The following is a 12,694-nucleotide window of genomic DNA, read 5'->3' as shown; positions in this document are numbered from 1 at the left end:
TGCCAAGATTTGTGAAGCAAATCACACAGCTTCATCTGAGATAGAACTAATGGCATATCCCTACAACTTCTTCACCAAATCAAAGTCACTTTTCAATTGATCCACGAGATTTTTCTCCTGTGACTTCCCCACAAAAGCATTTGCGGGGTTCGCGCCCTGATATGGTAGAGCTGTGATTCTGCGGATCAGCATATCATCAATTGGGATGGGCCCTCCCATCCAAAGGCACTCGTCATGAATCAACGCAAACAATTGGAGAACACAAATGGTATTAATAATACTGTGGCTAAAATGTGGGACATATAGCATATTATGCAACCTTGCGTTCTCAATACCGACCACCCACTTCATCGGTTCAAGCCTTGTAATGCCCGTCTCCTCATAGTTGACTTTTTTTAAGTATTTAGTGGGTTCCAATTACAGAAATTTATCATGATCGCCCAAATCCCAATCCTCCATCTTCAGAAATGGTAGTCGAGCCAACAAGTCACCCTCAATAGGTACTCCCTCTAATAGTAATGGCGTAAATACCTTGAATTTCAAAGAGTCAAGGTCCTTAGTTACTTTGGTGGTTGGTTTTCATGGGGGTATGTACGATGGTAGTTGAGAAATTGGCTTCGCACCTTCTGCGCTGATATCCTCAATCCCCATATTCATTTCGTCTTCGTACAGGTCCTAGGGTTCCATAGGATGCTTGTTTTTATCCATACGACCCTTCTGTCTCTGCTCAGTTGGGATATTTTGCGACGATTGCCGAACCGAGGGTTGCTATGGCTTTTTTTACTTTTTCTCTCATGACGCTGAGGCAGTAGGTTTTGGCCTCAATGACTTGGGTGCTGTAGCAGGCACTGGCGATGTTGCAGTCATGATGTTTCCTACCCCTCTCTTCAAGAATTATTGCTCAACTTCTGCCCAACTCAGGTAACCAGACATACAACAATATACTCGACTCTTTAAGCGCAACAACACATAAAAAATTCTCAAGAAGAAAAGTGGCCAAGTGTGGAACAGGGTGTGATATTTATAACTCAATTTGAATTCAAACAGTCTGTTCCCTCATAAATCTCGCTCATAAATGCGATTTTTCGCGACAGATTCTCCCAGATTTGCACCTTAAATGTACTTTCCCCGCTCATTTTAATGACAAAATAGTTGTCAAATCCACTGTAGCCACTCCAACAATCATTTTTTGGGCTGTCCGCGTAGAAACCCTCCTTGTGGCGCAACTACCTCGTGGAAGCTTCTATCTGCGCGTTCTTCCAACAAATTGCACAACCTTCCTCCTTTGATAAATTTTTTCCTTGGCATCGTAGTTTATACTCTTGCGCTTTCTTTCAACTGCCAGAAGCACTAAGACTTTCCTGCGTTCATGTAGTCATTGCGCAGGGGCAGGATTGTCCCTATAAACCTTCATCTTGCTCCCATTAATCCTGCTTAGAAATACTTCCCCATTCAGCTTCGTGAGTTGAATTGCGCCACCATCTGAAATGTTCTTAATTACATATGGTCCCAACCAGTGCATCTGAAACTTCCCGGAAACTTGGTAAACTTTCTGTCATACATTAGTACCAAATCACCAATTTTGAAGGTGCACTGCTTGATGTGTTAACCATGCCATGCCTTTTCTCTAGATTTTTGTACCTATTGATGAAAGCCGACCAAAAATTGGTCTTCCTCTAGTGTCAACAACTGCGCGAGGCGTTCCTCCATGATGTTGCGATCTGCCAACTCGGTTATTGCTGTGATTCTTAGGTTGGGCACTATGTATTCCATCGACATTACCACTTCTTTTCCGTAAACCAATCGAAAGGGTGTTTGCCCAGTCAATTTCTTACAAGTAGTCCTATAGGCCCATAGAACCGCTGGTATGCGCACATCCCAATCATTCCTATTAACATTGCATACCTTTGTGAGGGAATTCTCCAAGATCTTGTTGAAAGCTTCAACAGTGCCATTCGCTTGGGGGTGATATGGCGTACTCTTTTGATGGTACATTTGGAACTCTTCTGTTAAAGCTGCGATTGTCTCATTCAGGAAGTGTGACCCTCTATCACTCATCAGAATTTTCGGGCATCCAAACCTTGATAGAATAAACTCAAATATGAACTTCGCAGTAGTGTTCATGCTACAATCCTTCACAGGTTGTGCCTCGACCCACTTGGTTAAGTATTTCGTTGCAGTGATAATATAACGCGCTCTCGTCTTTTTTCTTGGTGGCTGAATAGGTCCAACAAAGTCAATTGCCCATTTATCAAATTCTTGTAACGTGACCTGTGGATTTAATGGAAATTCATCCCTTCGTGATGGTCTCTCAGTCCTTGACACACATTGCACACACTGCAGTATTCCTTGGAATATTTATGTACTATTGGCCACCATAGTCCTGCACGTAGGATCTTCTGCACAGTAGCCTTACCTGCATAGTGTCCTTGAGCAACACCACCATGTGCTTTAGCTATAATATTGTGTCTTTCATATTCAGGTACATATCAGCGTAGAACTTCATCTGAACCCATCTTATATAGTTGTCCTGCAATCACAGAAAAATCGGCAGCCCTGACAACTAGTTTCTTCTTTTGCTGCGTTGTATAACCTTTAGGAGCTACGCCAGTAGATAAAAACTGAATGATATCTGCAAAATGCTTGTCTGCAACCCTGATAGAAAAGAGCCACACATCAGGTAATCCTTTCTCAAATTTTATGGGCTCTTCACCATTTTCGATCCGAGAAAGGTGGTTTAGTCCAACATTCAATCTCTCAGGCTTCACTATGACTTCAAAATCATATTCTTGAAAAAGGAGCAACCATCTATAGATCCCCCCCCCCAACGCAGGCTTATTGACGAGGTCTTCAAAGAAGAATGGTATGTGTACATCTTAAAGTGCACACTTAGTAGATAATGCCTGAAATTTTGTAGTGCATAAACCATGGCCAAACCTTCGCGCTCTGTGGTTGAGTAGTTCCTTCGGCCTTAGATAGTTTCCGACTGGCGAAGGCAATTGGGTGATTGATATCTCCTGCCCCTGGTTGTGTTAAGACGATTCCCAACGCTATGCAAGATGCATCCAAATGCACATGAAATTCCTTCTTCGAGTCTGGGAATACTACGATTAGTGCCGTAGCCATCTTCTCCTTTAGAGTATCCAAGCTCTTCTGACAATCGTCATCCCAACAAAACATAACATCCTTCTTTAACAACTTCTCCATGGGCATAGTGATCTGTGCATATGCCTTAATAAACTTCCTATAGTACCCAATATGACCCAATGTCGCGTGTAGCTGCTTTACATTCCTAGGGGGCTCCAGATTGATAATGACGACGATCTTAGCAGGGTCTACCATCAATCCTTGCTTACAGACAACATGGCCTAACAATATTTCATAAGGTACACATAAAATACATTTATTTAGGTTCAGAGAGATATGGTACTTCCTACAAGTATCCAACATCAGGCATAGACTAGAGACATGCTTCTTGACCAGCCCAAACACTGTCCAATCATCGAAGTAGACTTCCAAAAACTTATGAATGAACTCCTTGAATGCTGCGACAACCACCCTAGAGAAAATTGCAGGAGCATTTTTGAGTTTGAAAGGCATAACTGTATACTGGAACGACCCCCATTTGGTAGCGAAGGTAGTCTTGCTTCTATCCTCCGACGTGATCTTAATTTGGTGGTAGCGCAAGTTGCAGTCTCACCCGAGGTAGTATTGGGGGATGCTAGAACCAGGCTTCTACATCCAGAAGGCTATGTGATGTGGTTTTAGTCGTTTCATGCAGTTTTAGTTATGATCTGATCTTCGTGAACCCTTATTCATGAAACTAAAGTGATTTTCAGATAAAGAGAGTTATAAGCTTCACGTAACCATCTAATCGTACATGAAATAACATCTAAGATTTGATCCAGATCTTTGCGAAGTAATTAAGATAAAACACAGATAAATATCATTTGTAGCACGTAAATACAGAAAATACACAAGTGCACAAAAACATACATTGAATTGCTTCAAATATATTTTTATTACTTCAGATCTTACTTATATAACTTTTTAGACTGTGTGCACACAATTGTAGGGGCCCCGCGCACTTAGCTGTGGACTTACCAAGGTCTCTGTGCACTCAGCTGCAGGAGTCTTCCCCTTCGCATAAAACATAGAAAGATATACAATTACAGGCTCAAAGTTATTTCATCTATCAAGTACTTCTCTAATTGATTTCCTTAGACTCGCTAAGATACCCTTTTATATACTATTTTCTATTACAATACCATGGTCCACAAACCATGGGTGGATTTCAAAACAATACCAAAATATAAGGGGTTTTGACCTTCCTAAAACCCCTTGACTCCTATTTAACCTACACTACTCGCACTCTGCTCCTCAAAATGCAGAGACTTACAATATTTTAACAAAATTAACCTAGGGGACCTTGTCCCAACATGAGCTTTAGTGTATTTTCTATCACAACTGTAACAAAGCCCTTTTTCTCTTTTTCCTGCAACTGTTGTGGTGTCAACCTTGTAGGTTGTGGAAGGCTAGAAGCAACAACATTTCCATATTTATATTTGTGAGTGGTAGCCTTCCTTGTTGCCATAATTTTTCTTTCAACTTTTCTTGCCACCATGAATGCCTTTTCTAATGAATCAGGTTCCCAAAGATGAACCTCATGTTGGATGTGATCCTTTAAATTTCCTATGAAAGCATCAATCCTATGATACATAAGTCTATAAAGATATAACGTAGTATCATAAATCGAAAAGTACTTATCTTTAATGAGGGTTGATCATCTCCCTCTTGAACCAACCTTCAAGAGCCATGACTGTCCATTGACCATATAACATTGTTGCCAAAAGAAACCAGGCTCAATAGAAACTATCCGATATAGGGATTCATCAAATCTTTGCCATACCCTAGGGTTAACCTCATAATATTCATCAATCTCTAATACACAAATTGCCTAGGGTTACCTTCAAACCCTAGTATTCTTTTAGGTCTCCACCATCCTCTCTTGCATCCTTCAATGGTGTCATCATATGGGTGATCTCCATGAATTTTATTGAGCCCAACTCTGATACCATGTTAATTTTTCTTAGGACTATATTGTTCTTTGCTTTAATAATTGCATTTCTTCTTTAAGACATTAATTTCATCCCATAAGATCATAACATTATTCAAATTTACATCATTATTCAAAAACATATGCAACTATGTGGAAAGAACAATATCATCATCATCTATGCAGCGGAACATAAACTTAGGAACAATAGAAGAAAAACATTCACACATAGAGACACCGGGATTGGTCGAAGACCAGGGCAAAACCCACTATGGGGAAAATCCTTTCAAATTCTTCTTCTTATTAGATTGTCATTGAATGATTCAACAAATGAGAGTACAATAGTCCATGTCTTCAACCATAAACCTATCCAACAATAATAAACTAAACAATATCCATGAAATGAACCCATCAATGTTTACACTCAAAACCCTGTAATGAACTATCACTGTCTGTGGTCAAACGCCGAACCCTGCAGTCAACGAGTGAAAACTTTAGACAATTAAAAAACCAAACCCTAGATGCCGGTCACATGGAGGACATGAAGTGCGTGCGACTGAAAGGATTTAGTTATAAGGATGAGATGACCACCAAGTGATTGTAGCTGAGATCTCTCTGCATTGTGCCTGCAACTAAGGCGCAAAACCCTAAAATTGATATGCAAGCTTCATAAACTGTACTTTCACCTTCGTGTGAACCCATTCCTCTGCGGATTTGTCTTAGACCTTTGTGAGGAAAAAACAAGAAATAGAATAGAAGAATGTGTCATGATCATGTCCAAATGAGGTTGTGGTCACTTGTATTTATAGCCTTCCAAGGCTGTCCAATTTTCTTTAGAGCTGACTTGATCAAATATGCACATGTGGGCTTATAATTCAAAAATACACTTTCCCTTGTCCAAATTTGATGGTCTTTAGGTCAATTTTGGTCCTCTCAAAAAGAGGAATTCAATGCAATCATCATCTCCATCAAGTGAGTTGTCCAAAGTGGAATTTTTCCTTAGTTTCCAGTTTTAACATTTACATGCCATTATGAAAGATATTGGAATGGAGTATCAAGCGATTCATGCATGCTTTAATGATGATAGTCTCTATTATAAAGAACATGTGTTCTAAGAAAAATGCCCAAAATGTGATGATAGTAGATATCAAACTGATAAAGTAACAAAAAAGGTTCCTCGTAAGGTTCTTTGTTATATTCCCATAATTCCACGTCTGTGACAATTGTTCAGGTGCGAAAGCATATCAAAACTTATGGATTACCATGCAAGGAATAGAAGTGAATATGGTGTTCTTCGTATGTCTGTGGATGGATATGCATTTAGGAATATAGAGGAAAAGTGGTCAGAGTTTAAAAGAGAACCTCGTAATCTTAGGCTTTCATTAGCAACTGACGATGTCAATCCATTTGGAGAGGCCATATATACTTACTCGGTGTGGCCCTTTTTTGTTATCAACAATAAAATTCCTTCGTGGAAGTCAATAAAGAGGGAGCACATAATGTTGAAAATGATTGTTCCAGGTATTAATTTGTTTAGAATACATTTTTTTTAGCACAATAACATCTCATTTGTCTTGTTTGTTTCATAATTATGTCTTATATTTTTTTGTTAATTTACTCATATATGTTCAATTATGCCTTATAATTATGTCTTATATATATATTTTTTTATTTACTCATATATGTAGTAATTATGTATTGTATATTCAATAAATTAGGTAAGTACCGGGTTAAAGATATGAATGTATATATTGAGCCTCTTATTGATGAATTAGTGGAGTTATGGAATGATGTCACTATGCATGATATCTCTAGACCAGTAGTTACACAAAGGGGATTTTAATTCCATGCAATGCTTGTATGGGAAATTCATGATGCCCAACGGCTAACACATTTCTGTGGTATGTTATAACATTACCCTGCACTTTGATAGTGTTTAATTTTATGAGGTTTATTTCAAGTATGTTTTTTAAATGGTTCAGTCTTCATTGTACATACTTAAAATATTTGATATAAAAATTATTCCATCTCTTGCAGGTTTTCAAACAAAGGGTAAATTTGCTTGTCCAGTATGTGGTCCTAAGATTAAATCTCGTCGTTCAAGAAGCTTAGGAAAGGAGGTGTTTGATGAATATAGGAACTTCCTTTCTAAGAACCATAGGTACCGAAGTACTGAACAACATTTTTTCAATGGGAAAAAGAATACTCAAGTAAGACCACGGAGAATGGCACATCATGAATGGAAGTTTCAGTATAATAGAGTCTCTTAAGGTATGGATCAAATTGTCTATTTATCAATATACATTATATGTTTGGATTATTTTATCTTTCTTATGACATTTTCTTCATTGTAATAATTGATAGGTTATATTGTTATTATAATATCTTTATCTATGATTCATGTTGTAGGTCGTGAAGGCATTAATAACAGGGCACTTCCATGAGGAATGAAAAGTTATCCCGAGAAATTCAACAGACTCCCCTATTATGAGCACCTATAAATTGTTCATTTGTTTGATACAATGCACATTGAGAAGAGTGTAACAAAGACCTTATGGCGAATCTTACATGGAAGGAGAGATAAAGAAAAAAATGTCAAGATTTGTAATGACATTAAGGAGGCCAACCATGCATTACAAAGTTCAATTCATTCAAATAGCGTTGGAGACGACCAAAATACAAGCACCCTTCCATGGTTATTGACAAAGCAGTAAAGCAATCATGTTAAAAAGGTTATTCAAAAAAATAAATTTCCAATTGGATTTTCTTCAAACATAAAGAATATCCTAATGAAGAAAGGTGAATTAGGTGGGGTAAATACTCATGATTGGCATACACTCATTAAGGTAATTATTTTGGTGTATATATATTTTAAACATTGGTGAAACATCTTGTTAATTAGTGTTTTTTTTTTTTTCTACTAATTTGGGAAAAAATAATGATCGATCATTATTTTTGTTACAATATGTTCTATTTTTATCTCTCCCAGAAAACTTTGTTAGAAATGTCAGGTAAGTAATATATGATCTTGGAAAATATATGAGGTAAGTGGATATTTATATGCAATGTGTAATTTGTTCAATAAGTTGTTGTATCACATATTTTTCATTGCATGTGTTTTTCTTGTCATCATGCACTATATTATTCTTTTTTGCTGAAACTTGTGATTTGCTTGCTTCATTTGTAGATGGTTATCATCTAAAGAAATCGATAAAGAAGATATAAAGTATTGGAGAAAACAAATTCCTCATCTGATGTGTGAAATGAAAAAGTATCAACCTCCGACATTTTTGAATGCACAAGAACACTACCTCATACACCAAGTCGAGGAGATTGAAAAGTGTGGACCTGTACACACAAGATCAATGTGGATGGTTGAGATACACTTGAAATCACTGAAGGGTTTTGTTAGACAAAGAGCACATCCTGAGGATTCTATGGTAGAGAGATATATGGTATATCAAACCATGGCTTATATTCATCAATATAGTGATGAAATTGGAAAAAGTATTAATGCATTGGATCGTATTTGGAACGTCAACTCCATCAACGATTTTGAAGGAGAGGACCTATTGGGGAAATGTATAATGAACAAAGTGAGATGTAAGTAGATAATGGATATTTATAGCACATTTGAATTTTTTTATTATTATGTATATCATACTTATTTAATTTTTAGTCTTCTTGCATAATCCATTATTATGAAGGTACAACATGGTAAGTAATTATATATATGTGTGTGTGTGTGATTTTTTATTTATTTTAATATAGATAGTCGAGAGTGGGATGTAATACATTTATACATTGCGAATAGTAAATATTAGATAAATGTATGGATTGAACGATGAAAACAAGCTAATAATGGTAGGTTATCATGGTATGGCATGTATTCATTGGTCAAAGAAGCTTAACGTAGGTGAGATACCAATCTTACACAAAGGGAAATTGATTTAGCATATGGTTTAAAAGATTACTAGGCAAGCACATTCACCCATACTAGGTTTTTCTACAATTATATTGATGCATATGCCGTGTTTTTTTTCTTAATTTTCAAAAATTTCAAGTATAAATATGCATGCTTATTAATTGAAATGCATTTTTTATGTGTTTGATGTATTGCAGCCGAAGCACCACAATAAAATGTGGTGCAATGGCCGCAAATTTCGCATCAAAAGGTTGGGTGAAAATATGAAAACATCTGATAGTGGGATAATTGTAGTATTTCAAGCTATTAATGTTTCCTCTAGAGGTGACAGACATTAAGAACTCTCTGAGAATAAATACTATGGGCATCTACATGATATACTCGAGTGTGACTTTGAATCCTTCAAAATAGTTATGTTCAATGTCACATGGTTTAGGCTACGAATCCATGAACGTGACCTTGATAGAACTGTTATTGAGAATGCTAACGGATTTACCTTGGTTGATACAAGGAATCTTGAGCCAGGATCATAGAAATATGTTCTTCCAAGCCAATGTGAACATGTATTTTATGTAGACATTCCAGGTAAAACAAGTTGGTCATATGTTGTTAGATATGACCCCAAAGGAAGACCCATAAAGTATAATGTAGCGGAAGAAGATGAAATTGAAGAAGAAAATGATGTAGAGGAGCAGGGGGTTCATGCAGTGTTAGATGAAGATCTTGAAGAAGTTCAAGGAATATATGTTAATTGAGACAATGTTAATTTGGATGAACTATATTATATTGACATTGTCTCGGATGAAGAACTTGAAGAAGTTGAACCAAATGTAGAAGAACATGTTATAGATGATGATGATGATGATGATGATGATGCTGATATGGTGAATATTTTTTACATGAATTATGAACTAGATGATACAGATGATGAGATGGATGAGGAAGAATATTAATGATATCAAAATGTTGAAAAGTATGAGGTATGTATTTATATGTTTTTAGTTGGTTTGTTCTCTTTCGTTCACCTTAAATTTTTATTTTCCTCATTTTTATGTTTGAATGTTACTGTGTTTCTTTCAAATATATTATAGTAGATAGATTGAGTATGGGGAATTAAGAGTTCTGCGAGGGGGGAAGGGGCCATATGAGCATCCACCTTCTCCTGGTTGGCCTTGTTAAGTAGAGAATATATTATTCTTGAAACAAAGAGAATCTCATTTAAGTTTATACCATAATTTACATTTTCACTTTAATAGTTCGTTAAGTAGACGTACTAGATGAGTTGGGCGATGGGTGAACTAGGAGACACGGTAGTCGGGAAAAAATGCATAGTAAGGTCGACCCATGAATTGAGTTCCCACCAGGGTGTCTCATAATGATTTTAGAAAATTGACTAAATTAATGTTTAGGTGTTAAAATCTGATTTATAATTGATTGATTGTGTAGCATGAACGTACTAACAAATGATAATGTTTTGTTTTCATTTATGAGCTAAAGATTTGTTTTGATTGATTTGCACAACAGGGTGAACGACCATGCTTTAGATGCACCTGCATGAAGGCGGAGTTCCCGGTCGCCCCTGGGGGCGTCGTGAGTTGGACACGCCAGGACGTCCGCCCGGTAGGGGCATTTGTGTGACGAGTTGGTGGGTTGATCTGACTTGGGAAGGGGCTCTCGCATTAAAGAATTAAGGTCGACCCATGACTGTCCATGAATAGAGTTCCCACTAAGGGGTCTCATAATGATTTTTAGAAAATTGACTAAAGTAATGTTTTGGTGTTAAAAGTTGGTTTGTAAATGATTGATTATGCAACATGGTACTAACAAATTATAATGTTTTATTGTCATTGATGAGCAGACGAAGGCATCTGTACAAAAGAAGTAATGTCTTTCCAAATGAGGAATAATGTAGCCTATTTACTATCATTTAGTTATTGTTCAACGCATTGATTAAGCTCTACATTGACAACTTGGGAGTTCCACCCTAACTTCAAACTTGATACTAAAATTTCCCTATCCAAATATGATGGACAAATGCATAAACACATTTTAGATTATTTGGATTAGTTCCCCTCTAACTCCATCTCTTTCTCACCCTCCCTCTCTCATTCTGTCTCCTCCTTGCTCTCTCTCCCTTTCTCTCCTACCTCCGTCTGTCTGTCTCTCTCCTCCCTCCAACTTTGTAACTATCCCCCTCCCTATCTCCTTCTCCCCACCCATTCTCTCCATATCTAGTCCTTCTTTGTCTCTCTATATATGTGACCCCCAAACTTACATACTCACTAAACTCCATCTCTCCCTTGTCACTCCCTCTCTCTCTTTCTCCACTTTCCGCTCTCTATGTATTTCTTCTTCCCTCCCTCTCTCCCCCTCTAACTCCATCTCTCTATCGCTCCCTCTCTCCTTTCTATCCCTCCCTCTCTCCTTTCTATCCCTCCCTCTCTCCTCCTTTCTCTCCTTTTCTCTCCTACCTCCCTCTCCCCCCTCCCCATCTCTCTCTCTCTCTCTCTTTCTCTCAGCCCTCCAACCCTATCACTATCTCCCTCCATCTCTCTTTATCTCTCTCCCCCTCTCCCCCCATCCATCTTTGTGTCTCCCTCCCTCTCTCTTTCTCTCTCTCCCCCTCTCCCCCCATCCATCTTTGTGTCTCCCTCCCTCTCTCTCTTACCCTTCTCTCCCTCTCTCACTCCTCTCCTCTCTCTCTCTCTCTCTCTCAATTCCTTCTCTCCCCTCTCCTTCACTCTATCTCCATCTCTCCCTTGTCACTCCCTCTATCTCTCCACCTCTATGTATGTTATTCCCTCCATACATATCTAGAGTTTAATGTATCATGATATATTAATATATATTATAATATGAAAAAATTAATATGATATTAAATTAAATATTGTATAAAAAATAAAAAATAAAAAAAACCAAAAAATAAAAAGAAATTAAAAATTAAAAAACAAAAAAAAACAAAAAACAAATTAAAAAAACAAAATAAAAAAGAATGAAATTCACAACATAATGTATATAACAATATAAATATTAAAAAAAATTCCCCTGCACATTCTGTTAACCTAGCCTGAGGCGACCTCCACACATTCTGTTAACCTAGCTCAATCTTGCCTTCGTGCACCTCCGAGCTACAACAAGAAAGCCTCTACCACCACCCTAGCCTGTGCCGGCCTTCACCCATCTCCAAGTTGCAAGAGGAAAGCCCGTCTCTGTCATTTCCCTATATTTACCCCACTTTTGATTACCTCTGAGTTGCAAGAGAAAATACCCCACCATCACGCTAGCCCGAGCCCACCTTTGCCCACCTCCAAGCTGCAAGAGGAAAGCCTCTGCCATCGTCCTAGTTCGATCTCGCCTCCGCCCACCTCCGAGCTATAAGAGGATGTTGACCTTCACCATCACCCCTTGCCTGCCTTAGCCCACCTTAGAGCTACAAGAGGAAGAGCCTCCGCCCACCTCTAAGTTGCAAGAGGAAGAGCCTCTGCCATCGTGACCGAACCTAAGGGAAATCTAGCTCGAGGGGTTGAGGAAGAGCAGAGCAAGAGGACAAAATGTCTCCGATAAGTGTCTGCTACTCCAACCCCACCTTTGAGATATTTCATATGTTTTTTTTACATTCTACCGCAGTAGAAAATTGAAATTTTTTACTTATTGCAAACACAAAATATCTAGCATTAATAAAATCAAGAATGAATGAATAGGGCTCAAGGTAT

General features: G+C 37.8%; 1 protein-coding gene across 3 annotated transcripts in view; it reads left to right on the top strand.

Annotated features, from left to right (window-relative positions):
• The window catches only part of LOC149202255 (uncharacterized), a 129,783-nt gene extending 119,143 nt beyond the window's left edge, over positions 1-10,640 (top strand). Inside the window, exon 6 of one of the 3 annotated variants that reach the window (XM_089403144.1) lies at positions 10,506-10,640. In XM_089403144.1, coding sequence (XP_089259270.1) covers positions 10,506-10,619 — 114 coding nt within the window. In that variant the 3' untranslated portion in view covers positions 10,620-10,640. Of the gene's footprint in view, positions 1-7,093; positions 7,236-8,243; positions 8,274-10,505 lie in introns of those variants that run through there. The other 2 variants (XM_089403146.1, XM_089403145.1) reach the window with 2 other exon arrangements.
• The last annotated feature ends 2,054 nt before the right edge of the window (positions 10,641-12,694 follow it).

Source organism: Pinus tabuliformis, chromosome 2_1 (genome assembly GCF_031772625.1).
Source record: "Pinus tabuliformis cultivar Carrire ecotype Pingquan chromosome 2_1, CPIR1, whole genome shotgun sequence".
In the NCBI taxonomy this organism is placed as follows: Eukaryota; Viridiplantae; Streptophyta; class Pinopsida; order Pinales; family Pinaceae; genus Pinus; species Pinus tabuliformis.
This window is presented reverse-complemented; position numbering and strand designations above follow the sequence as displayed.